At 47.2% G+C, this 26,966-nt stretch overlaps 1 protein-coding gene across 3 annotated transcripts in view; it reads left to right on the top strand.

Annotated features, from left to right (window-relative positions):
• The window catches only part of GDPD2 (glycerophosphodiester phosphodiesterase domain containing 2), a 31,397-nt gene extending 10,372 nt beyond the window's left edge, over positions 1–21,025 (top strand). Inside the window, exons 1-16 of one of the 3 annotated variants that reach the window (XM_028715261.2) lie at positions 818–1,371; positions 4,000–4,131; positions 8,194–8,297; positions 8,394–8,487; positions 10,003–10,062; positions 12,244–12,342; positions 13,674–13,767; positions 14,690–14,835; positions 15,385–15,467; positions 15,608–15,758; positions 17,192–17,407; positions 17,726–17,877; positions 19,126–19,273; positions 19,432–19,514; positions 20,190–20,218; positions 20,578–21,025. In XM_028715261.2, the coding sequence (XP_028571094.2) occupies positions 4,030–4,131; positions 8,194–8,297; positions 8,394–8,487; positions 10,003–10,062; positions 12,244–12,342; positions 13,674–13,767; positions 14,690–14,835; positions 15,385–15,467; positions 15,608–15,758; positions 17,192–17,407; positions 17,726–17,877; positions 19,126–19,273; positions 19,432–19,514; positions 20,190–20,218; positions 20,578–20,630 (1,614 nt within the window). In that variant the 5' untranslated portion in view covers positions 818–1,371; positions 4,000–4,029 and the 3' untranslated portion in view covers positions 20,631–21,025. Of the gene's footprint in view, positions 1–817; positions 1,372–3,996; positions 4,132–8,193; positions 8,298–8,393; positions 8,488–10,002; positions 10,063–12,243; positions 12,343–13,673; positions 13,768–14,689; positions 14,836–15,384; positions 15,468–15,607; positions 15,759–17,191; positions 17,408–17,725; positions 17,878–19,125; positions 19,274–19,431; positions 19,515–20,189; positions 20,219–20,577 lie in introns of those variants that run through there. The other 2 variants (XM_028715260.2, XM_028715263.2) reach the window with 2 other exon arrangements.
• Positions 21,026–26,966: the final 5,941 nt, after the last annotated feature.

Below are 26,966 nucleotides of genomic sequence, written 5' to 3'. Positions count from 1 at the left end.
CTGTGGAACAGCTCTTACTGTCAAAAAGTTCTTCCTGATGTTTGGTCAGAATCTCCTTTCTTGTAACTTGAAGCCATTGGTTGGAGTCCTACCCTTCAGAGCCGGAGAAAACAAGCTCGCTCCATCTTCCATGTGACAGGCCTTGAGATACTTGACAATGGCTATCATATCTCCTCTCAGTCTCCTCTTTTCCAACCTAAACATACCCAGCTCCCTCAACTGTTCCTCATAAGGCTTCTGTGCTAGGTTGACTGGTACCAGAGTCATGGCCTTCTCAGAGGTTGCCCCTTAGTTCTAGATGCTCTCCCCCATGGCACAAGCTGGGTTAGAAGACAACATACATTTAATATGTTATTATTCCAGTCTTTTAATTAAGTTACTTTTCTTGATGAAGTTTTACTGCTAATTTTAAAGGGTTATGCTGCCAGTTTTAATCTTAGTATATTGCTTTGTGTGTTGTGTGGTTATTCTCTATGATGCTGCTTTGTGTGAACAGTTGCCCTGAGCGGTGATATATAAACATCATTTTAATGCATAAATAAAAACTTAAGTTTCTCAGAAACTGTCCATACCCCCCAGGGAAGCTTATATACCTATTAGGCAGGCAGAGGTTCTCCTTGAGGAGGAAGATGTGAAGGAGTATCATTAAAGGGCTACAAATGGTCAGACAATTAAGTTTTATGAATGTTTTACTACAAGAGAGGATATTGTTTGGGTTTATTCTTGCCCTTGGTCCTGAAATAACTTGCGTATGCTTGTTAGAGCTCCTCTTGCTTGCGAGAGGAAGACAGAGTGGAATGAGACGCCTGGGTGGTGCAGAGCTCCTTTTCTCTCCTTTTGGGGCAGCCCTCTCCTTTGTCTGGCTCCCTCCTCCGTCTCCTCCACTCGGAGCGTGGGCTGCCTGCAAACTTCAGGTCTGGGCTCTGAGTGAGTGACTCCCCCCACCCTCCACCCCCCACCTTGGGCCTCTCCAGCCAGCCACAGAACAAGCTCCCCTGGCCTGTGAACTGAGTGGCTGAAGAGTGTGGCACAAAAGCAGCACCTTCCTTGGCCTCCAGCTGCAGCCAGTTCAGGCGCTCTTGCCTCTCCCTAGTGCACCTAGCCTGCCTGGCCCTGCCCATAGGTGGCACACACACGGGTTTCATGCCAGCTACTGTGCAGGTGAGAGGAGACAGCCGGTGAGAGCAGAGCGAGGAGGAGGAGGAGGAGAGGAGGAGGAGGAGGAGGAGCATCCGCAGCAAAAGTTCAGCTTGGAAGAATAAAAGCAGCTGTCAGATAAAAGTGCCTCATCGGACTGCCTGCAAAAGAAGGGATCTGATCAGCCAGCTTTTTCTCAGCCTGCCCTCCAAGGGGACTGGGGCCTTGGTCAAGGTGAGTGAGGGGGCTGGGAGGAGCACCAGAGGTGCTGCAAGCTGGGCAGTAGGCAAAGTGCCTTGAAGCAAAATAGGCTCTTTTCTGGGACATAGAAAAGAAGGGTCCCTCCTTTCTCCAGCCCACCCAGCAAAAACAGGGGATGGTAATAAAGTAGGAATTGGGTTGTTTTGGTGGGGACAGCAGGAAGGGGCTGGAGAAAGGAGCTATCTTGTCTTCTGAAAATGCGCATTTTGGTTTCACTTTCCAGCTTTAGATGGGGTAAATATTTGGTGTGGGATTCTGAAGGTGGGTCAAGAAGTTTCTCTCCAAGTTTTCCTTTCTTTTAAAAGAGCAAAACCATGATATCCCCTTTCCCCCCCATCATGGAAATGGGCACCACTGTATGGAGTTTTCCTTAATAATTATATGCAATTATTCCATGTGCATTCCTCCACTTTCTGTGCCACATAGGGATTGTTGGGCTGGAGAGGGTGGGGGAGGGAGAGGATACAATTAAGACTAGTTTATTTCCCAGCTTGCTCTCCCCTTCCTCTGACTAATGTAATCTTGGTCATTCATACTTTAAATAATTTTGTACAGCCAAACTTTTATTCAGAAGGAAAATGAGTTTTTTTCTAAACACATGACTCCTCAAAATGTTGCAATGTCTCTCTCTCTCCCCCCCCCCCCGGAAATAAGCTGGGGCCAGGCCTGCCCGGTTTTGCAAGACTTGCAGAGTCACCCCACCCCTACCAGCTCCTTCTGCCCCCCTCAGTGGGTGCCATGCTGTCCCCACCTGCAGTGGCAGAACTTGCAGTCTCAAATTTAAGCAGTGCCCAGTGCAACACCAAACCTCAGTGCCCCACTGCCTCTCACGCTCCATTCTAAATAAAAATTGTGGTGTCCCCCAGGCTCCACGCCTAGTGCAACCAAACCAGGGGTGGTCTCCGCATCGCCTCTGCCCACCTGCCCTTACCCTGGCACTCTCAGATAAGGTGGCCTAAGAAGGCTGGTGTTTTTTGAGCAGAGTAGCCAAATGGTCGTGTTTCCCCCTCCTGCACCCCCACCACTGCCCCACATGCCCCTGTGCACCAAGGCCTGAAGTCTCTCTGGTATCCATAGCAACACCTTCCCCATGCCTGAGGGGCCTTGGCAGGGCGGGAGTGCTCCTTCCCTCTCACAACTGCAGCGCCTTTGCATCTCTCAACTACTCCACACATTACGTGATGCAGAGACCATCCCCGTGTAGAGAGAGAGAGCTGTATCGCCATGTGTGAAGAGGAAGATCGTATGCGTTTTTGTTGTTGCTTCTTCTGACATTGGTTATGGGTGACTGCGGTAAACACACTTGTGCGTATTAAGCCAGGCCCTGGATACGTCTTTTCCCAAAGCAATTATCTTGACATGGGGAGAAACTTAACCCAATTAAAGCAGGCTTCTGATTTGTAAGAGCATTTTGGGGGCTCATAGGTATTACTGGCATCATCATTATGAAATACCGTATACTGCCATTATGGTTTTTATTTGTGATTATTCTTACAGTGCCATTTGTGTACATTGTACTTTCCCAAGAGCAAGAATGCAGGTCACTGCCCCAGTGGCCATACAGTCTGGGGGGGGCAGAGGATGGGGAGAGGGACATGGAGACAGGGTTTAATGGGAAAAGAAGCAGGTCTGCATGTCTTCCTTGCCCTGTTTGTGTGGCTGATGTTAGGTAGCTTGAGTGTGCTGGAATCTGGGTTTTAATTCAGCTGAGGACTTAAGAAGAGCCAGTGACCCATCTAGTCCAGCATCCTGCTCTCACAGCAGCTGGAGGAGGAGGAGCTGCAAGTAACAGGCTTCCACCCTTCATGTGCTTCACCTGTTCTGTAAACAGACCCTCCATAGGGGTTCCAAGTGCTCCACTCAGAGCTGCTTAACAGCAGGCCGTTTGAGGGAATAGCCTTTGCTTGTGCATGAAATGAATGAATGAGGCTAGTAAGTAGGGTTAAGTGAGTACGCAGGAAGCAGACTCTCCTCTCCAAAATGTGACTTCCGAGTATAAACCCTAACAACACCAGAAGCAGGGGAAGGAGGGGCTGTGTTTGTGGTTTTCCCCGCACCCTCCTGTCCTGTTGCTCTCGTGTGTTGTGTCTGCCTCTTTATCTTTCACTCTCTGGAGGAGAGAGGTACGATTAAGCTCCATACTAACCCAACTCCTTGCAACGTGGGCCTGCCCCAGCTTGCAAATTTGGGGTGGGGTGCCCGGGGTGCAACTCACCAGGCAAGTTGAGTTCTCTCCCCCCCCCCCCCCCGCTGCCGCCGTGCGCAGGTTTCCGTTGGCCTGGTGCCTGATCTAGATTAGCCTCTTCTGGTATTGTACCCGCAACATTTGCGCTGGGTGATGACAGTGGGGGAACAGAGCTTGGGATCTCGTTGAACTTCACACACTTCCGCACTCCCTTTTGCAAACCACAACTGTTCCTGGTGAGTGGAAAAGAGCAAGAGAGGCGGAAGGCTGAAGACCCATTCAAGCCAGCGTGGTTTCTTTCCTTCCTTATCCCCCCCCCCCTTGCCACACCTATTCCTGCATTATCTGCCTCCTCCCTGCAAACTCCACGTGCCCTACCATGCAGTACCAATAGGCTACATGTGTTCCCCCAGCAGGGCCTGGTGTCCTCCACTACTTGACGCACCATGGTGAAGGACGCAGGTTGCTGCAGCCGGTGTGCCACCTGCCTGCTGTGCCTCTACAGCTGCCGTTGGACTCGTAACAAGAAGGGTCTGGTAACCAGCAAGGTGAGTGGGCAACTCTTCTCCAGCATCTGTAGGGATGTGGCCTGGCTGGCCTGGCTCTGTTGCATCATGAGGCATGAGGAGAGTACTGGCATGTCCTGGAGAGGGGCAGGGGGTGCCAGGCATGGACCCTTTTTCTGTCAAGGGCTTTTTTAAAGTTCATTTTCCACAGCATTTATTCCCTACCCCATCGCCAAAAGGGCTCTCAGAGAGACTTGCAAAAATCAAGACAGTCCCTGCCCTCAGGCTCATAATCTAAAAAGGCATGACACACAAGGAAAAAGGAATAGGAGGGAGGAAAGAAACAGAAGCTCCAGCAAAAATTCAACAGAAGTCTTTGTCCTTAGGCAGCTGTGTTTTGACCTGTTTTCCCTAGTGTCCAATATGGCAGGATCCTCCAGCGCTCTCTCTCTCTCACCCCTCTCCTAGCACCCTCAGTTTTGGCCCACTCAGTGCTGTGCTCTCAAAAGGAGACCTGGTGCTGGAATTGGTCGGTCTGCCTGACTCTCACAGAGAAAGATGGCTTGCCTGCCCTGACGTGTTAGAAATTCCCTCTTACTGACTAATCATGGCCCCCTTCTCTTTCTTGACAGCAAAAGACAAACTGGTTTCCCAGCACAGTGGGGGAATGTAGCCATGCCTGTAAAGTATCCTGGTCCTCATTGTATCATTATTATCATTTCATCTTCATCATTATTTAGTTCAACAATTTTTAATGCTGCTTAACACCCTTTTTCTAAGCAATGTACAATGCGGTTACAAATATATATATAATACAGAGGGGGAAATCAGTTAAAATCAATAATTAAAAGCTTACTAAAGTGCCTGCTGAATATTTCTTTTTTAAAAAAAGAAGTCTTCATTGAGGGAGGGAGGGACCGCCTGGTAGGGCTGGCAGTTTCTGGTTTTCATCATTGTGATATATCAGCAGCTAAACATTGTGATATACTGATATATCACAATATCTGAAATAAGGATGTAACTACGTAGAGGCAAATAGGGCAATGTCTTGGCAACTGCTACTACTTAGGGGTCTATAAAGGGTACATTTTTACTTACCTTTAGCATATCATTACAACTGTTATTTTATAGTACAGAGAGCAACAGGGGCAGCAGGAAACATAAGAGAAGCGATGACTAGCTTCACGGTTTTTCCCATTTCACAATTTTTTACATAGCACCCTCACAAATTGTGAATTGTGATATGTCGCCATGTCAAATATTATAGAACTGTTCTCACAATGTGGACTTCGAACCAACTTCAGACGATGTATTGATACATCATCCAGCCCTGCTGTCTGGTCTCAGTCGGGAGAGAATTCCACAATACGGGAACGCTTGGCTCCTGGCAGATGCAGGCAGTGCCATTCGGGACCCCTAACTACGATTCCCCCAGATACATCAGGGATCAGGCAGGGATCGGGATCCAAGTACTTAAGGGCCTTGTGAATTAATGCAGGAACTTTGAACTTGACCCAGTAGCATATGGGCAGCCAGTGCAAGCTTTTGAAAACTGGAGTTATGTGCTGGTGATAATCCATCTCCATCAACAGCCTAACTGCAGTGTTTTGCACTAGATGGAGTTTCCAGACCAGGCCCATGGGCAACCCCACATGATAATTATCATTATGAATTTCTAAACCACCCTCTATTAATTAGAATCCCCGAATGATTTGCAACAACTACATTAAAACCATAATTAAAAAACAAACATGGCAACACAGCAGGGATGGGCAGAGGTGGGCAGGCGACGGGAGCTTAGAGGAAGTAGCAGCCATGGGCAGCCACAGAGTCTGTGGCTCCAGCTCCACCCCTTCGTATACTGGGTGACACAGTGGTGGAGGAAAGGGGTGTGGTGGGGCGGGCCACCCCGGGTGTAACCACTGAGACAAAATGCCAGGCGGCACTCACCATGGGGCTTGCACCGTGCCCGAGCCACACATCTCTCCTGGGAGTGACGCGGTGGCTTGGGCGCCCTTAGCCTCCACACTGTCCCCAAAGGTCCGCCCGCCGCCTCCCCCTCAGTTGTAGGGCAGCTGAGTGGGAGGAGGCAGGCAGACTCCTCAGAGGCCCAGCGGGGCGTCCTGCCCCGGCTCGCCCTGCCCCACAGGTGGCTGGCCCCGCCCCTGGGCGCAGGGCATGCGCACTGCCCCAGGCACCCGACTGGCTTGCTCCACCACTGGGGTGGCATGTTCAGCAAAAGTGAGAAGAGGCATTATCTGATCACGTGACAGAAAGTGAGTTCCTGAGAATGTGGGTGGGAAGAAGCCAGGGGGGATGGCCATGGGGGAAAGTGTTCTTTCTGCTTCCCACCCCTCCTGCAGTGTAGGCCCTCTAAGCAGTGCAGGGCTGGAGACAGATGGCATGTTTTTCCCTCCAGAGAGTTGAAGGCCATTTGAAAGAGGGATTGCTGCTCACATTGTATATATTCTGCTCAGGTATGCCTCCATGTATAGGGCTTTATGTGCACTTGGCTGGCTTCAGTTTACCTGCATGTTGCCTTTCTGTGGTAAACCAGCTCCTAAAGCATCAGAATACCATGCAATAACAATGTAATATAACAACACCTAGTAAAATGTTTAGCATCTACTTTCCAAGGTAATCATTAACAATTCAAAACATATTGCCAAAATATAAACATAGAATCAATATTTCAAAAGGCCCACCAAAACACACCTAACAATCAGCTCAGTATTATACAACTGGGCCAACAATTAATCCTAAAGCTTGGGAATAAAACTACTAAAGACAAAATCCAAATTAACAGCAAAATAGTCTATCTACCTTTACTAAGAAGAAGCCAAAAGCATGGAAGAAAATACAAGATCTTATGTCCAACCTTTCATTTCAAGGCACATCAGCAAAATGATTTCAGAACTAATGAAATATGTATGTTCCCCAAGGGATGAAAAGCTCCTCAAATCACTTTCAAAATTATTATCTAATCTTCAGTCTAAGGCTAAGCTGTCCTCAGAGCTTGATTTAAGGTGGGCTATATATCAGAATCTGCTGTCAGTGCCGCAGCTCAGCCTTAGATCAAGCAAGGCAAAAGCATAATTTCATTCTTTATTTTTAACCCACTTTTCTGTGTGGAGTCACAAACTGGCTTACAAGATTAAAACATGTTGTGTACAAATTTTCAGGTTTAAATATACCGTAGCTATATGAATCTTTTCTCTCTCGCTTTGGATCAAAGCTAGTTGGGAAGGGAAGACATACCAAAGTTCAGATTTTATAAGGAACGACAGGATTGATGCCGGATAGTCCTGTTTTAAATGTATTCGGAGCTGTCGTTTTTTATTTTAAAAACTGTTTTAAATTATTTTTTATGTAAATCGCCTTGAGATGGCAGTTTAGAAGGCGATTAATCGGTGATTATGGTGATAATAAGGAGAAGGACTAACATCATATGTACACCACTTCCCAAACCAGTGGTGTGCTGCATCTAGAGCAAATGGGAGTGTGTGCACAGCCACAGCTTAATGGCACCAGATAAAAAACAAATCCAGTACCACAGGCACAGCAGATGGCAAGAAATAAAACCAAAAGCTTGCTGAAACAATTTTCAGCAAGTGCCCTCAACAGCTTGGTTCCCTCCAGTTGTTTTGGTGGGAACCACTCTCATTATCTGAAGAAGTGTGCATGCACACGAAAGCTCATACCAAGAACTAACTTAGTTGGTCTTTAAGGTGCTACTGGAAGGAATTTTTTTTGTTTTCATTATCCCTTAGTGGCTGGGGCTGATGCAAATTGTAGTCCAAAACATCTGGATTCACCAGGTTGATCCAGATACTAAAGGAGAAGGAGGCTGACAGTAGGAGGAAATTCCACAGCAATGTCACTGAAAAGGAACCTGTCATGGGTACTTTCCTGTCTGATCTCACAGATGACCACCTAAAGCATGTGCCTAGGGCATGCCCTCCATGTAGCCACAGCCAGCCTTGCACATCTGGAGCTGCAAGTGGGGCTTCCAGGCCAGAGGGTGTGTCATCCAAGAGTCAAGAGCCACCTATTGAGGTGCATCTGCCGGTGGTTCATTTTCTAACCTGTTCCTCCTCTTCACAGTGCGACTGTGCCTGGTTCTTCTTCGTCTTCTGCGTGTGCCTTTTCGCCCTGGCCTGGTTCTACCTTGCCTTTGTCACCCTCAATGATTTCCACAATCTCAATGAGTGAGTAGAAGGCCCAGGGTGCCCCCCCCTAAGATTCTCTCCAGCTACCTTTGTCATAACCCTTCCTCACCTCGGGTTTTTTCCCCTGCCCAACAGATTCATTTTCCGCAAGACAGGATGGTGGCTTGACTGGTCGATGGTGATGCTGTGTGGAACAACAACTCTGGTCACCTTCTCCTCACTGCTCCTGGTACACCCTTTTTATTTGGCTCTTTTCCCAGGACACTTACACCGTACCTCCAGAATTCCCTGGTCTCGCTTTGGGGTGGTTGGGGGGTGGGGGGAAATAAACTTCTTAAAACCCATTTGGGAACATGCTGTTCTGTCTACTAAGGGTTGTTTCATATAACCTCTTTGTAGAGCATTTATCCTGATTTGTTAGAGGAGAGGTTACATGATGTTGCATCAAAACAAGGGTTATCCCACACTTTCCAGCACATTTTCCCATCACTTTCCTTATTAGAAAAAGTCAGGTCTTTGGGAAAAGCGGGTTTGTCACACAAGACAAACCTATCTATCTGAATTTGCTAGTATGTGATTAAGTCTGGGAACTCCAGTTTTTTGGGAGAGCCAGCAATATCTAAGCCCAACATTTCATAAAACTTAATAGAGCTCCTTGGGAGAAAGTTAAATCAGCACATTGAGAATACCAGTGTACAGTGGTACCTCGGGTTAAGTACTTAATTCGTTCTGGAGGTCCGTTCTTAACCTGAAACTGTTCTTAACCTGAAGCACCACTTTAGATAATGGGGCCTCCTGCTGCCACCGGAGCACGATTTCTGTTCTCATCCTGAAGCAAAGTTCTTAACCTGAAGCACTATTTCTGGGTTAGTGGAGTCTGTAACCTGAAGCGTATGTAACCTGAAGCGTATGTAACCTGAAGCGTATGTAACCCGAGGTACCACTGTACTTTAAAACAGACACACACAAAGTAGGAACATTAGGAGATACCTTCGGACTGAGTGAGACTGCTGGTCCATCTGGCTCAGTTTTCTCTGCACTGATTGGCAGCAGTTCTCCAGGGCTTCAGAGAGGGTGCCTCTCCCAGCCCTGCCTGGAGAGATTTGGAATTGAACACAGGGCCTTTTGCATGCAAAGCAGATGCTCTACCACTGAGCCACAGCCCCTTCTCCATCAGCTGGATAAGATTAGCCTAAAACGTATACAGTGGTACCCCGCGTTAAGTACTTAATTCGTTCTGGAGGTCCGTTCTTAACCTGAAACTGTTCTTAACCTGAAGCACCACTTTAGCTAATAGGGCCTCTTGCTGCTGCTGCGCCGCCGGAGCACAATTTCTGTTCTCATCCTGAAGCAAAGTTCTTAACCCGAGGTACTATTTCTGGGTTAGTGGAGTCTGTAACCTGAAGCATATGTAACCTGAGGTACCACTGTATAAGTGAATATCTCAGAAGCCAGAAGAAAGGTTCTGAGAAGGATGTCTAGTGGTTAGTGGCTGAGACTTTTGTGACAGTGGAATTTGTAATGCAAATAGGAAAGTATCTGCCAACTTTCAGAATACAGGTCTGAAGGCTTTGGGTATAGAAAGCAGGTTGCCTAACTGCAGAGTTATGGCTTTTCTTCATTTTTGAGTGGTGTCAACACCCTCATCTTCGTATGAGAATGTGGTCCTCCTGCAGTCCTTGTCCCAGAATCCAAAGTGGGCTCTTTGGTCCTAAGTGACATCACTCTCCCATTTTAATTATAGGTTCTGGCACTCTGCCTGCAGCTCTGGCACCAGCCTCTGAAGCTCCATTGGATACACAAGGTAAACCCCTGCCCCAAGCGCAATTCCAACTTCTTACCGGTTTCCTTTGTGGAAGGCACAATCGTACACAAAAGTTTGTGCTGCTGCTGCATAATGTTGGTGCACACCAGATCAACACCATTAGCTAGGTGGATTCCCAGTATCAAATGAGCATGCATTTATTTATTTTTGCACTTAGTGCTGAGATAAAGTACAACAGATCTCTTCTCCTGATGTCTTTTGATGTTAGGTGAATGACAGGTGGGTGTGGTTGGCCCAAAACGGCCTGGTGGTCCTCTCCTGTTACATTTTAGTCTGTAAGCTCCTTGGGACAGGGTTTCACTTTGCACAGTGCCTTGCACATTGATGGCACTATGTAAGTTTATTTTCCTTATTAAAATGTTTAGAAACTGTCTTCTATTATAAGATAACAAGGTAATTTACAGAATAAAAACCAAACAATTAAAACGATAAGGCACTGTAAGCAAAAAATACCACAGATTTCCAGACTTTTCCAATAAAGCCAGTGCTATAAACTAACAAATATTTTTCCAATAAAGTCAGTAATGAGCTAATGTAACAATACCATTGAAGGGGAGAGGACACTGGGGGCTTGCAATGTTTTGTAAGGATGGAGGAAAAAATTGATTCACCTCACATTTAATAGAAATATGACTACAATGTGAGAACCAAAATACTGCTGTGCTTTGAAATTTACATTTCTCTATTTTTTTATGTGTAGTTCTCCAGCCAAGCAATATGTTCAAAAATGCATAAAGTGTACATATAAATACGCACTAAAATGCTTAACGGCTTTTCACAAGGACTTGTAACTGATTTGGAAATGTAGGGAACTGAGCTTAAGACTAGAAAAATAGGAAACTAAAATAAACTGAAACTGACATATTCACCATTCCCTACAAACATGCACAGGTGGAAGTGAAAAGGATACACACATCAGCTTCCCCAGAGAGAAGCCTCACTGCACCCCAATATATGCATTGCAGGGGACTGGACAGCATGACCCTCGGGATCCCTTCCAACTCTACCATTCTGTGACTCTATGTTCTGTTACTCACTTTCTCTCTCTCTCAAACACTCACAAGCAAACTGATTACTTTCCCATTCCAAATGCAAAACAATCTCTCTAAAGATGTTCAAGAACACTAGGCCCAGAACAGAACCCTGCAGCTCCAAACTTTTCACTCCCCCCCCCCAAATTTTTTTTTGATGTGTTGCCAAAGCAAGCACACTTTTTTCCAGAATGGTGAGAAACCAATAGCTTTATTTCATAGAATAGAATCATAGAATCATAGAGCTGGAATATACCACAAGGGCCATCGAGTCCAACCCCCTGCCAAGCAGGAAACACCATCAGAGCACTCCTGACATATGGTTGTCAAGCCTCTGCTTAAAGACCTTAAAGACCTGCATTTAGTAGCAACAATGTACAAAATAACCAAAGTGGTACAGTCTTTGCAGAAAGGTCTTGACAGTCTATACCAGGGGTTGGCAAACTACAGTCCGCGGGCCGGATCAGGCCCGCAAGGGTCGTTAACCCGGCCCAGCCGCTTTCTGAGCTCCCTAGGGGAAAAGACAAAAAAGAGGGACGCTGCCGCATGTTCTTATGCAAAGTCGTCCTTCAGAATGAGGAAAAGCAGGGGGAGGAGGTGGCGCTGGCAGGAAAAGAGGCACTACCCAGGGAGGGGGAGGGGGCAAGAGATTTATGGGGGGAGGGAAAAGAGGGAGGGTGGGGCCCCCACCCCCGAAGCGCAGAAGAGGTGCCAGCAGCAGGAGGCCCAGCAGGCCGCAATGCAGCACCAAACCCAGGCAAGGACCCCCTCTTCCAAACAATGACTATCATCAGTGCAGGTAAGAAAATTTTTTAATTTTAATATTTATCATCCAGAATGCTGTCTGGCCTGCATGGTGCTCTTGCGTGGAATGTGTCCTTTTAAAATGCACCTGTGGGTTACCTGTGGGGCCTGCCTGGTGTGCATAGGAATTCGTTCATTTTTTCACCCAAAATATAGTCTGGCCCCCCGCAAGGTCTGAGGGACAATGGACTGGCCCCTTGCTGAAAAGGTTTGCCGACCCCTGGTCTATACATACTGCCTCCTTTTCAAAATAAAGCTCTTCAAGTGGCTTGAATACAATTGTCCTCTCCCCCAGGCACTTGATGCCGTCTTCTCTTCCTTCCAGGTTCTTCTGATCCTGACGGCACTTGTGGTGGCTTCTGCTTTTGTGGGGGTGGAGGTTCAGTGGGAAGAGCAGTGGGAAAGTGCCCGCATCTCCCTGCAGGTAAGAATCCACAGCTGATGGCATGATCTCAGAGAATATGAGCCATGGCACAGTTGCCACATGAACGCTGCCCAAAAATGAATTGAATGGTGAGCTTTGGGGATATAACAAGTGTTTGCCATGTGATTTTGGCACAGGTTGTGGTTTTTTCCTTGCCTTCCCTTCTTGCTGAGCTGCTGCGCATGGCATCGCTTGCAGCAGCAACTGAAACATGGAATGATTCATAGCAGCTTCTACACAGCAGTTAACTTGTGAACCAAGCCAGTGGGTACATTCAGCAACAGTTGCTTGTGCACCTGTTGGACCTTGTTGGCCAGACAACTGACAGCACAGGTAGACCCCCAGGAAAAGTCTGATACCCCCTGCCCTCTAGCATCCTACCCAGTACAGGTAGTACGAAGCAAGTCAGGCAATCTGCTGGTGGTGGGGTGGTTCTTATGGCTGATGAAGACCAGACAGGAGGAGGCAAAGTTGTTTGGAACACAGAACACCCTTGCACATTTTGACCAAGTTTTATATCACAAAATAAAGGGGCTACAAAAATAAATAATAGATATATAATGTCTTAATATCATGTATATACAAAATGTCAGTTATGGTTTAAGGAGCATTATATAATCAGGCATCCTTGCTCATTATTATATTTTAAGCAAAATGTCAAATTATAAGACCGAGAATACTGTACTAGATAAGGTTGAACATTGTTTTGGAATGTTCAACCTTATCTAGTACTCCATTTTTCAATAAAAATGGTTTTATGCACATCCTTCAGCATCTCTTTTATAACATGCAAGTTTTGTCAACAGTGCTATATATTCCATATGTTTTTTTACCATTGCAAGATGTCAGCTGGTTTATCTGATTTCCAGTTCCTTGCTGTGGCTACTCTGGCTGCAGTGTTGCAAGTTCCAAACCTTCCACATTTGCTATGCATTTCAGACACTCCAGTAAAACATATTTGGTGGTTAAGATTATATCGCCATAAAGAAGTTCATTTATAAACCTCAACGCCTCTTGCCAAAAGCTTATAATCTTAGTACAGTTTAATTTCCAGATCACTTATTTAATTTATGAGTCATTCCTTGTGAAAGCATCTTGCAGCAATTAACACTAACTGTGGCTTTTCCTTCTGGGTGGGGACTCCAGCCCTTGATGCCCTCTGCCATTATCCTGCAGGGAACTCTGGGTTAAAAGCTTAGCTTCAGGGCCAGCCTATTCCCTGGCATTGCCCCTTCATTCTACCTGCTCTATTTGTTCCATGTTGCTGCAGCCTGATATGACTCTCTTGGAAACTCCAAACCAATGGCTAACTCTTGTTTCTGCCCTGCCAGGCAACAGGTCCCTTCCTGCACATCGGAGCTGTGGTGGGCATGACACTGCTTGCCTGGCCAGTGGCTGACTGCTTTTACCGTACATCCTGCTCAGGTACCAGGGAGGCCAAAGCTATTCTTGTTCTCTCCCAGTACAGGCCCCTACAGCAGCCATTTCGGAGTCTTCCTTAGGTGTTGGACAATGTTTCAAAGGCCACACGGGGTCCCTCCTAGGACTAATCTACCCTCATCATTTAAAACGTTAGAAATGTGTTATTAAAATGTGACACCGGACAGCGCTGTAGAGCAGCGAAATGTTGCCAATGAGAACTTGCATTGGGAAATATATAGTTTTCCAGATCAGTGTCGATCCAGCCCTAGTGTCTTTTTTTACCACTCATTCATGATTATTTGTGCTTGTGATGAGGCTACTCGGACAATTACACACAATCTCACTTCAAATACTGTTTGCACCTGCAAATGTTTGGGGCAGTCATACTGCTTCATTTCCAGCCAGTGCATATCCTGTTGAAATCCTATTTATTTGTACCAAAACTGGGAGAGTGAGGGGAAAGTTGTCCCACTTTTGTCGTTTTATAGCCCCTCCAGACAAGAATGACATAGTAGCAGTGGGGAAGCATCTCAGAACAACTAGCAAAGCAGACTAAATTCACCACTAATGCACCACTATTGTGCCAAGAGCATGTTGCAGACTACACTCTGAATAAAATGCCAGTATGGAGGGGCCCTACGTCTTGTTTATTGGCAGCACTGCATGCTGCAGTGTGTTGCTCAGATATTTCTTTAGGGCTCTAGCAGGTGGCACCATTGCATTATTAGAGTTCCACTCTGAAGAAACAAGTAGCCTCACTGGTGGGAAGAGACTAGGATGATCCCAAAGAGCTGGGGGCCCAGTTCTGATATCTTACCTGGAATGTCTTCTCAATGCTAGTAATGAAGGTCTAGCTTGTTATTATCTTCTTCCAAGACTGCCGTTGCATTTTACCTGCATTTTCCATCTGTCTGTTTCTCCACAGTCCTCAGAACTCTTCTGTTGCTGTTGTATCTGGGTGCAGTGTTTGCTCTGTACTTAGCCCCACTGGGTATTGATTCCCCCTGTCTTTTGGAGTACAGCCAGCTGCCCCCCAAGCCAGCTCTGTTCGGGCACCGTGGAGCTCCCATGGTGAGTAGCCAGCACCTCCTTTGCACAGCAAGAAGCAGGATAATAGGTGGCATATCCAACTGGGGACAGGGAGACTGACTAAAGGGATCCAGAGGTGCCTTATCTCTTCCTCCACCACCACTCCTCCTCCTCTTCTTCTTCTTAGATTTATATTCTACCTTTCCCCCCAAAAGGACTCAAAGTAGCCTACAGATAAAAACAAGAAAAGACATAGAAAAATCCATCATTAATATACGATTTAGCATTGGTAGAATTAAAATTATACAAAAATCTATGCAGATAATTACAATGAAAGCAGCACAGCACCATCCCTTTCATTAAAAGCAGTCAGTTCCCAAAGGCCTGTTGGAACAAGAAAGTCTTCACTGGCTAGCAGAAAGACAGCAGTTTAGCTTCTCTAGGGAGGGACTTCCAAAGCTTGGAGGCAGCCACTAAGAAGGCCCTCTCCCATGTCCCCACTAAGCATTACTTGCCATCCAGCACCAACCTTACTACCTTTGTCCTTCAAATGCACCTGTCATTTTATGTCCATTTTTAATCTCCATCCAGCTTGCACCTGAGAATACTCTGATGTCCTTCCGGAAGGCAGTTGACTATGGAGTGAGCGTCTTGGAGACAGATGTCCTGGTGAGGTAAGGGGAGCGGAGGTGGCAGATCAGCTGTCTGTGGGAGATGAGGAGGCTTCCTGGTCCCCCAAGGCAACTTCTCCCTCCGGCAGTAGAGATGAATCCATTCCCCAGACCAAGCTCTTTTTCTCTTTCTCGCCTGGCAGTGCCGATGGGGTCCCTTTCATCATGCATGACGAGAAGCTCATCCGGACCACAAATGTGCAAGAGGTTTTCCCTGCTCAAGCCCAGTCCAATGCCAGCTCCTTCAACTGGACGCAGCTGCAGCAACTTGATGCTGGCAGCTGGTTTCTTCAGGTGAGAGCTGTGTGGTGGGGCCAAGTCAAGCCCTGTGCAAGCTTGGTGGGGTGAAATGGGTGCTGCTGGGCTGACTTGCATGAGTGGAATAGCATTGGTTGCTCCCTGGGCATTTGCTCTCTGAAGGGATACAATAGGGTGGGAAATGATTTCCTGTTGTGTGGGATGGAGAACAGACAAGAAGGTGCTGTATATCTGGCTACCAGAATACACAGACCTGGGTTTGCCAATGTGGGCTTCTCCATTGTGCCCATCTGCACCTTTACAGCACCCGCAAAGATCTCAGTATATATCTGCTCAAAAATCCGCAATACATGGGAGACGTTTAGCTCTTCCTGCTCAGCCCCTGTTTTCACCAGTTCAGCCTCTCCTACATGGGACATACCCTCCAGAATTGGACACCCACCCTCTTTTCCATTCTGAACAGAGGAGAGGTGCAAAGGGCTTCTCTCTGTCAAGATGCCTCCCCCCCCCCTTCCCAGTGATGCTGGCAGGGGCTTGCCTTCAGCTTTCTCTGCTCTTTTAGGGGTGGCAGCCAATTTGCATTACGCCATGCTTCCCTGCAACTCACACACACCAACGTTTTGTGACAGGTGCCCATAGTACTTTCTCAAAATTCCAAATGTTCCTGTGGGCCCAGAAAGGTGATTGGTGCCTGGCTTAGTCCCTCAATAGGACCAGATCTGATGAATCCAATAGGGGCATGTGGGCTGTGGTATTTGCTGCTGATGATCTGATCCCTACTGAGCCCGTGTGCTCAATAGGCTGTGCAGATGACTGCTCTGAGGTAGCAGAGCTCCATGGGCTGCATGCTAATTGGGTAAATCCTTTGATATCCTGATGTGGTCCTGCTCCAAATTCTGTCTTACTGTGAAGGTAAGTATCCTTCACAAAAGACCAGGGCTTTCTTTGAGCAGCCCTGATACTTCAGAACTCTCTCCCAAGGGAGGCTTATTCAAACACTTTCAAAACACTGTTCTTTTTCAAGAGGCCTCTGGTTTGGTTTGGTTTGGTTTGGTTTGGTTCTTGTTTTGTATCACATAGCTTTGCTTTGCAACTGCTTGTCAAAATGGTTATTATCAATAAACTGTTTCTATGTTTACATTTTGGTTTGTTGAGCAATGCTGAATACCATTAAATATTTTGTTGAATGAATATTATTGTGATTACCAGTCCCAGACCATGGAAACAGCATTCTCTCAAGTGCAATTGCCCTCTTACTTTCTCTTGTCCCATAGGAGTGAATGGTTCAGTGTTCATTATTCTCCCTTGTAGTGAACAAGATCCTTAGATCTGACTGCATGCAGCAAAAATGGATGGGTGGTGATTGCCTATTCAGTCTCAATGGGGAACTAAGCCTGGGTTGGAGAAGCCTGGAGCTGCAGGGCTCTATGATGTCCTCTCTCACTGACTCCCTTCTTGCCCCCTACCAGAAGCCGCCCTTCCCCACAGCACGAAGCCTCTCAAAGGCAGAACGAGCTTTGGCACAGGCACAGCGTGTTCTGTCTCTGAAGCAGCTGCTGGTTGAGGCCAAGAGGCACAACGTGTCCGTCATGTTTGACTTGCGTCCCGAGGAGGATCCCCACTACGAGGACCTCGTCAATGTCACTGTGGAGACTATCCTCCATTCAGACATCTCCCCGGAGCTGGTGAGTTGTCCTCACTGCTTGACAGGACACAGTGGGCTTCCCCTTGGAGTTGGTGGGGAAAGTGGGTGGACAGGGATGAGGCTGGCATGCTTGCCTTGAGAAATTCTGCCTGAATGCAAACAACAAGGAAGGCAAGATCAAGCCAGCAGTAAATCACACTGAGCAAATAGAGCAAGTAGCTGTTTATTAACAAAAACGGGATCTACACAGGAGTGTCTGGCCTAATGAGCACAGCAAGTCCTCTCTTGTAGGTCTTGCCCCCCATGAAGCAGTGGGAGTGAGGAGGGATCTCTTGCTTACCATTTCCCTCCTTCCCAGATCCTGTGGCTCCCTGATGAGTTTCGAGACTGGGTGAAGCAGCGGGCGCCCAGGTTCCAGCAGGTCTATGGCCGGAAGAAGCTGAGCAATGAAACAGAAGACCTTATGCGTATTAACCTGCCCTACCAAAATCTGAGCAGCACTGAAATCCGGTTAGTTGGGGGGGGGGGGAGCGATGCGCAGGAGGGAGGGCGGTGACAGTGGGGCAGGTTGGTGTCTGTCCCAGGCATAGGTCAAGGAAAGAGAATTGGCTAGCAAAGATAGTTTGAGCATCCTGAGACAACGTCTTTTCTTTTTGAAAAAAAAAAGTCTAAAGTTTTTGTTACTCCATGAATAAGTTTGGAAATATAGAGTAGGCTCATTGAAATCAATGGACCCAAGTTAATCACGTCCACAAATTTCAGTTGGATCACTTTGAGTGGAACTAACTTTGGACAGAATCCTACATAAAGGAGAACAATTTAGAACAGCACATGCACAAAATCAATGCAGATCCAAGCCAGATAATCGCCAGGATAAAGATTTCCACTTAGAAAGCTTGTTGAAAGAGGAATGTCTTTAGCAGGTTCCGAAAAGGCAATAGAGAAAGTGCCCCTCTGATATGCAGTGGGAGGGAGTTCCAGAGGGGAGATACTTCCAAACTAAAGGCCCGATTCCAACATGGTGCAGAATGGACTTCCTGATAGAATGGTATCTGCAGCAGAAGTGGATTTAGGGGAGCACAACCAGTTCAGTTACACCGGATGTGGAGCCTCGGTGGCACTGCAACCATTATTTAGAATGCAGGCCAGGGTGTGTGCGTGCCAAATGTTGGTGTCACACAGGGTGCCGCTGAAACTTGAGACCCCAAAGTCCACCACTGTCTGCTGGATGCTCTCACACAGGGCATGCAGGGGATCTGGCACCCTTTTGGGCTGAGCAAAGGATACAGTGGTACCTCGGGTTACATACGCTTCAGGTTACATACGCTTCAGGTTACACACTCCGCTAACCCAGAAATAGTGCTTCAGGTTAAGAACTTTGCTTCAGGGTGAGAACAGAAATCGTACTCTGGCAGCGCGGCAGCAGTGGGAGGCCCCATTAGCTAAAGTGGTGCTTCAGGTTAAGAACAGTTTCAAGTTAAGAATGGACCTCTGGAATGAATTAAGTACTTAACCTGAGGTACCAGTGTATATCTAACCCCAGATGATAAGCCCTGAACATCGTCCCAGAACACGACAGCAAACTCTGTGGGTGGAAACTGTGGGGCTTACGCTCCGAGTCTCCCTCTCTGCCTTTGCCTCTGGGAGCCTGTCTTTTCCCTTCAGCGTATCTTAGGCACTGGGGTTTCTCCTCCCTAGAGGCTTCACGGGAGTTTCCCTATTCTGCTTTGGTGCCATGAATCCCACCTTCTTCCCTAGGGAGTATCGCCGTGACAACATCTCTGTGAACCTGTACGTGGTGAACGCCCCGTGGCTCTTCTCGATCCTGTGGTGCGCAGGAGCCAACTCTGTCACCACTAACGCTTGCCAGGTGCTGCAGGGAATGGAGCGCCCCCTCTGGCTACTGGTAAGACTGGCAGGGGCAGGGAAGGACTAGACTTGTATCACCACCACCACCACCACCACCACCCCTGTGTAGGCAGCTTCCCAGGGAAACTGGCAGCTGCCCGTTTGCCCTTTCTCCCACCCCAATGACCTCCGTTCCCCATGTTCCCTTCTCCACAGCCTCGTGCCACATACCAAATGATCTGGATTGTGACAGACTGTGTCTCCTTTCTGCTGATTGTCTGGGCCTTCTTCTTGTTGAAGTGAGTAGAGTGTGAAGAGCTCCCTTCTGCATGGGCAGGGCATCCTGCAGCTGCCAACCCCTAACATAGCAGGGCTGGGGAAACCTGTGGCACTCCCGTGATTCATTGACCATTAGCCATTCTGCCTGGGGCTGATGGGAGTTGTAGGGGCCACTGATGATCGCCTTCCCTGCTATATAGCCATGTCTTCACAGCATGGGCTGGGCTCTGCCTACCAAGGGGGCATTTAGGAAAACCAATGCACAAGTGTATTCACTTGGGCGCCACCCACCTGTCAGTCACCTGATGTCATGGACCAATCTGCCAGTCTTGCTGGTGTGTCCTTGCAGCCCTGACCTCACCTCTGCCCTGCTCTTCCCTGATCCAAACATGGCCTCAACACTGAGTGACACTGTTGACCTACCTAAAATATTTTTTCAGGTTCCTGAGCTCCATTGGATGGTTGCTCTCCTCTTTTTCTTGGAATTGTTGGTAATAAGTTGTGGGTAAAATAATCCCCCTGTATTTGCAACATGGCTAATGGCTGGTGTGATATATCCTAGCTTCCTCTATTCCACCAAGATCAAAATACTTCCCTTGTCTCTGGCAGAACCACAGACACAACTAGCGATGAAGCGGAGGGTGGGAGGGCACACCTGTCTCTGAGCTAACTTATTACCCCTCTTCCCCTTACAGAAAATGGTCTCGAAGAAAAGAGCCACAAGGTAAAGGGAGACGTTGGGCCTTCAGATCGGTGTGATATTTCTGCTATATTTTGTGTGTGTTGTGCTGTGCAAAGAAAAGCGATCCACTTTCCACCATCGTTTGGGATACCTGCAAACTGACAGGGGTGACTTGAACTCTATTCAACAACTCTATCAGTGGGCAGAGGCTGCAGTTATTTCTATTGCACCTTTCTTCGAAGGAGTTTAAGGGTTCTCACCCACAATGATCCTGCAGGTGGAGCCTGACTGTTTAAAACATACAAACACCTTGGCCCACAATGAATAGACCATAAAGCTAGTAGTCCCCTACTCAGGATCTCCTGTGTTGACATTCTTCTTTTTCCTTTCTGCTCTTCCAGGTTATGACTCAGATGTGCTCCTGACAAAGATCCACAGCCTGTTGTCTGAGTGACATATCAGCACAAACGGAGCAGAGACCCCATCCTTCCCATTGGTGAATGGGCAGGGCAGTTTTCACCTTTCAAAATGTCTTTTCTGGGGATGGCTTCTGGCTGCTGCTGAGACCTGGTTGTGGGGGCCTCTGCCCCCTGGAGCCAAGAGGCACAGCCACCACATAGCCTCTGGGGAGCACAGCAGGACTTCTGCAATTATCCTGCAATCATCTCTCTCAGCATGGCCTAGATCCTGAAACTGCCAGGAAAGGACTGTACCAGTTGTGGCAAAGAACTGAAGATTCCAGCTGAAGGTTTAAGTGTTGTCCCTGGTCTGGGAGGTGATAGAAATTTTCTTTTTTCTTACATGCTTCTGAAACTGTTATCAATAAAAGACCCTGCATGATTTGAGAAAGCTGAGTCAGGCTGCAATTCTTGTTCCAGGGGTGTGGAGGACAAGGGCGAAGAGAAAGTACATGCTTTCTTGCAGCTAGGCACTTTGCATCTCAAACATGACTCTCATTCAGCCTTTGCCAGCCTGGTGCCCTCCAGCAATTTGGGACTGCACTTCCTATTAGCTCCAGCCAGATGGGAGTTGTAATCCAAAACAGCTGGAAGGCATCACTTTGGTTAAGGCTGCTATAGGCTGTGATCTAGCATAGAGCTACACTAAACCATTGCTTAACATTACATATACAAGAGTTGATCAGCCCAGCGCCAGCCTCTCCACAAGAGTGACGCCATCCCTTCCAAATCCCAACCTGCTTTGTCTGTGTCAAAAGTGCCAACCTGTTGTATCTCATTGTGCAACAGTGCCTTGTAGGGAAGGGAGGCACCCCCTTCCTCCCCATGAATCTGTTCTACCTGTGTTTCTAGCCAAACAGGCATACTTTTAAAGATACTTTGAGATCTTTCCCCTGCTCCAGAACCCCTTGCAGAATTCTTCACAGAAAACTGTGTCTTTTATTGGGAAGAGCAAACTTCTTAGTCTTTTGACATGTTGAATAAAAGAAGTTCCGGGTATAGCTCTGGTGGTAGCAGCACAGTAGTGTTTTGTTAGCTAACCAGAATTAACGACCACATTTTGAATAAACCTCACTTAATTAAAGAAAAAAAAGCATTTACAAGTCTCAGGCTCGTACACTTTCCCCATCCTCTCCAATCACCTTGTAGTTGTGCCAAGCGCCTGCTTCCACTTTAAACTGCAATTTTTCATTTTATACCTGAGGGTGGACAAACTGTGGTATTAACTGTGATGTATTGAGAGAAGCCAGCTTCAAGCTGTGGTTCGTGATCTTCACTCGTTTCAGTAAACCATGGGTACCACATAACCCCAAGGCTCTTCCCTGTGTGTTATGCTAAGGTAGAACCAAGCCAAAATATGCAGGGTGTGAAAAACTGCAGAATGCTTCCTGGAGGTTCAGTAAACTACCTCATACGTTGCCATGCTACACCCTCCTCTGCTGTGTCAGGGACCAACTTCTAAGGGCCCAGCATTCCCAATCTGGCAAGTGGCAAAGTTCCTTGTGCAGAACTCATTTGTGCCACCAATCCCCACAAAAAGGCAAGGCTAAAGTTGCTGCCCATCAGCTTATCTGGGCCTGAAACCAGTTTACAAGACCAAGGTTTGGCCGCAGAGCATGTGAAAAGATTGTTTCTCTGTAGGTACAGAGTGCTATAGATAGTTCCTACTTGTTCCTGAGACCAAGGGCTTGAAAGAGGTTCCTTTCTTGGCTGCAGATTTTCAGACAGCCTTGAGGGATGCTGCATCAAGCACAAGAAAGGATCTTTTATTGAAACTTCACCATGGTTCTTTTAATAAGCTGAAGGAGCTGCTGCTGTTTTGATAAAGATCAGAAGTTGCAAAAAATGTTGCAGCCCTAAGTCTCTGCTAATAGGACTTACACACCTGCATAACTGGGCAGTAGGCTTATTTTTATGAAAGAGCTTCCTGTGACAAAGCACCATCTTAAGAAGCAATTTCTCTTCTAGAGGGAAAGCATACTTATTGTTTTCAAAACACTTTTACTGGTGTGCAGATTTAGTTTGCTGATTAATTAACCTGCTTTGGAAGTGAGTTGATTTAAATAAATTGTAATGATGTTGCAGTCCAAGTTTTATTAAAAACATAGGCTTGCAAATGTTGCTTTGGTATGGGCAAAGATCTTGGGGTGAAGGAGAGGATGGCACAGCTTAAAGGAGGAAGCTATATACTAAATGCTTAGCATGGAATCTGAACCCGCTTAACAGGAAACTTTCCACAGTGCTTCTAAGAGGTATTTAGGTTCAGACAGCAGCAGCAGCAGCAGCAGCAGCAGCAGACGTCTCACGGAAAGGGCACACAATTATCTGGCTGCCCTTAAGACCCATTTGAACTTTCAGCATAGCTGCTAAGGGCAAGGTGTCACGCAACTGACTTCAATGGCACAATGGGAATGAAGCAATAATGCAGCTCCAGAGGCAAACAAGGCTTGAAGTCAAAAGCTGTACGAGCTACAGCTCTGCCAAAATGTGCTACCACTTAACCTCAAGCAGAGATGGGCTACTGCTTAAGCAGCCAAAGCACTAACTATAACAGACTGTACCAGTGCTCACATAAGTGAAAACATGTCCCTGGCCAGCCAGATGGGGAATGTCCTGCGTATTGTGTTTGGGTGGGAGTTGAAATCTCTCCTGGAATTCTTGACCACCAGGTGGCACCGCATCTCCAATAACTGCTGATTTGTTGGAAGCATCTGGGCTGCTGCTGCTGCTGCTGCTGCTTGCCACCACCAATCATGGAACTTTTGAGGAGAGAAAAACCTTATTCTCATCCAAGCACAGAGAACATAGCATGCTTCTTTATACTTTATGTCAGACTATTTATCCATCTAGCTTAGGACCTAACCCCTTTAACTAGAAATGACAGGGTTACCATCTTGGGGCCTTTTGTACTCATGTGCAAAAGGGGCCTTTCCTCTGTATTTAACCAAGGATAGAATCACAGAACTGTAGGACTGGAAGGGACACAAAGGGTCACCTGGTCCAGCCCCCTGCATTGCAGGAATCACATCCCTGACAGATGGCCATCCAACCTGCTTAAAAGCCTCCAGTGGAGAACCCACCATCTTCTTCTGAAGTAGTCCATTCCAATATGGAACAGCTCTTACCATCGGAAAGTTCTTCCTAACATTTAGTCAGAATCTCCTTTCTTGCAGTTTGGTTTGGGTCATATGCTCTGGAGCAGCAAAAAACAAGCTTGCTCAGTCTTCCATGTGACAGCCCTTAATTGATATTTGAAGACAGCTATCATATCACTTCTCGGACTTCTCTTCTCCAGGCTAAACATACCCAACATCCTCAACCATTCCTCATAAATTTTGATTTCCACACCCTTTATCATCTTGGTCACCTTCCTCTGCTCATGTTCAGCTTGTCAATGTCCTTAAAATGTAGCGCCCAGAACTGGACACAGTATTCCAGGTATGGTTTGATCAAGGCAGAAGAGATTGGAACTATTAGTTCTCTTGATCGGGACACTAGACTTCTCTTGATGCAACCTAGAATTGCATTGGCTCCCCCCCCCCCCGCTGCACCACACTGTTGACTTATGTTAAACTTGACATCTACCAAGTTTAACCCCTAGATCCTTTTCACATGTGCTGCTGTCAAACCAGATGTCCTCATCCTATATTTGTGCATCTGATGATTCCTGCCTAAGTGCCTGACTTTGTACCCTGCTGAAATTCATGTTGGTTGGTTGTTTTGTCCAGTTCCCCAATCTGTGCAGGTCATCTTGAATCCCGATTCTATCTTTCTCTAACTCCCATCATTTCTGGGCAGCGGACAGGCTGGCTGGGGCAGATGGGAGCTGGGAGTCAAACAGCAACTAAAAAGTCACATTCCCCATCCCTTCCATCAAGCTATTCCCCCCAAACCCATCTGTCTCCTTTCCTGTGTCTAAGGCTCGGATGAAGAACCTGTGTTCCTCCAGATGTTTCTGAGTTCCTCCCTCCCACTATCCCTGACCACTGGCAGTGCTTACAGGGGCTGGTGGAAGTTGGAGGTCAGCATCTGGTTCCCCATCCTTGACCTAAACTGCAAAGTATAAGTAAAATAAGAGAAGAATGTATGCAAACTGTTAGTATTTCACTCCTCCCATTTTAAGGATCATCTGATCCTATTGTTTACTTTCTGTTCCGTGAGAAACGAAGCCTGTCTGTGTGACTTCTGTCTCTGGTACTGCAGTATTGCACTTTTTCTTTCTGCTCTGGCTCTGTCTTGCGACAAGACAGGATGTCTGTATGAGGGCTGCTCCTCTCATACGTGTTATGTTTGTTTGTTATGTTCTTTAATCTGCAATTGGTAGAAATAAAGTAGGTATGCCCAGATACCTCCTCACCTCTGTCTGCGCTGCTTTACTCTGCTACCGGGTGCTCACAAGAGAGCAGCTGTGAGTCCCAGAACACCTTCCCAGGAATGCTGTGTAGCTGTTCCAGTTGCCGGAGGAGGCCATGGGGCCTGCAGGAGTATTCCATTACAAATACCCACTTTTAACTCTTTTCCCCCAGTAACATACGCAGCTCTTGGCCCCTTCCTTGGCTACACTGACACTTAACTGAGCCAAGTTTCTGTATTAGCATGATTTAGGATTATTTTTCTTTATGCAAAATGCTGAGGTTTAAAAGCACCTCAGGATACAGCATGCAACTTTGCAGATAAGACATTGATTGGCTGACTGGAGTGATCAGACCAGTCTATAGAGCTCATGTTTGCCACAGACCTGCATAGGCTCCATCTGGCTATGTACAGCACCAGACTGTAGGTCACAGCTGGCTCGGCTTCCTGAGGGTGGAACAGGCAAATGCAGCTACCAACCTTGACTACCACAGGGAGCAGGCGGCTGTCTTGACAGAGGCAGCAGGCAGAGGCTGCTCCCAGTCCTGCTGGTGGGAGGAAAAAAATGGAATGTGCTGGCCTACAAAGAGAAGCTCTCTGTGCTGGAATGCAGCCTGCCCCAAGGAGTCATCGGCTGTTGGCTGAACCACAGCTGCTCACTCGTTTACTCCACAAAGCAGAAGGGGAGGCTCCTCTTCCTTGTTCCTGCTTGCACCCTCCCCTTTCCCAATTTGTCAAGAGAGAAATTACAGGCAGCAAAGCGAACCAACTCTGCTGTCACACTAGCCTAAATCATGCCAATGGCACAAGGCAGTTATTTCACTGCTTTTTAAAAAATGAAAAGGCTTGCTGGGTAGCTTTCGGGGGCTTGCAAAATGGTTTTTCACTATACAGTGGTACCTCGGGTTACATATGCTTCAGGTTACAGATGCTACAGGTTACAGACTCCGCTAACCCAGAAATAGTGCTTCAGGTTAAGAACTGCTTCAGGATGAGAACAGAAATCCTGCTCCGGTGGCGCAGCTAAAGTGGTACTTCACATTAAGAACAGTTTCAGGTTAAGAACAGACCTCCGGAACGAATTAAGTACTTAACCCAAGGTACCACTGTATATCCAAGGAATGGAATCACTGCTGCCAACACTTTTGGGAGCTTGGCCACTGGCAAAGTCACTCAATGTGTTGATAATTCCGCCCTCCACCTTTAATAAGTGGGGTTTTCTCTCTTCCAAAAATACATCAACTGTTCACTTCAGTGCCCCCAGAAGTGGCTAATCTGTTGGATTTCCTTGCTGCACTTGGCTTTCAGCTCCTTCTCAAGCCAAGCAACAAGCCCATCTCAGAAGCAGCTCTCTCTCAGCTGCTCCTGGGTGAAGCTGGAGCTGGAGCTGGAGCAGGTCCCACCTCCTTTCCCAGGTGGAAGTGGAGAGTGCCAGATGCAACACACACAAACTATTCCCTTGAGGAATAGGTTTAGTAACAGCTATTAGGCAGACTAGCAAAGAACAGAACTTCCACCATCAGAACAGACAGAGCTGGTTCTCCCTGTACAATGAGAGCACTTGGGTGGTGGCTCCTTTTGGGAGGCAAGTCCTGAACTAAATAGATGTGTCCTTCTGCAGGCCAACTTATGATCCTTACTCACATAACAGAACCGTTTATTTTTTTTTGGAGCTCCCACCTCCAACTTAACACCTGCGGTGAGGGGAAGACTCACGGCATGGACTGACTGGTGTGGCAAATGCAGTCCACACTGTGCTCAGACACAGTCGCTGTGCCATAACTTGCCCCAGGCTTAAGCTTTGCAACCAGCATGTGTTGAACCATGGACTTTTATCTCCAATACTAGGCCCAGACCAGCAGGCATGATGACCGCACCCAGCACAGCAACCTTTGCCACGGGGTCAAAGCTTCTCCCATACTCAATTGGCAGACACATTCACCAGAATCCCCGTTTCCTGACTATTACAGGGATAGGAA

Source organism: Podarcis muralis, chromosome Z (genome assembly GCF_964188315.1).
Source record: "Podarcis muralis chromosome Z, rPodMur119.hap1.1, whole genome shotgun sequence".
Classification (NCBI taxonomy): Eukaryota; Metazoa; Chordata; class Lepidosauria; order Squamata; family Lacertidae; genus Podarcis; species Podarcis muralis.
This window is presented reverse-complemented; position numbering and strand designations above follow the sequence as displayed.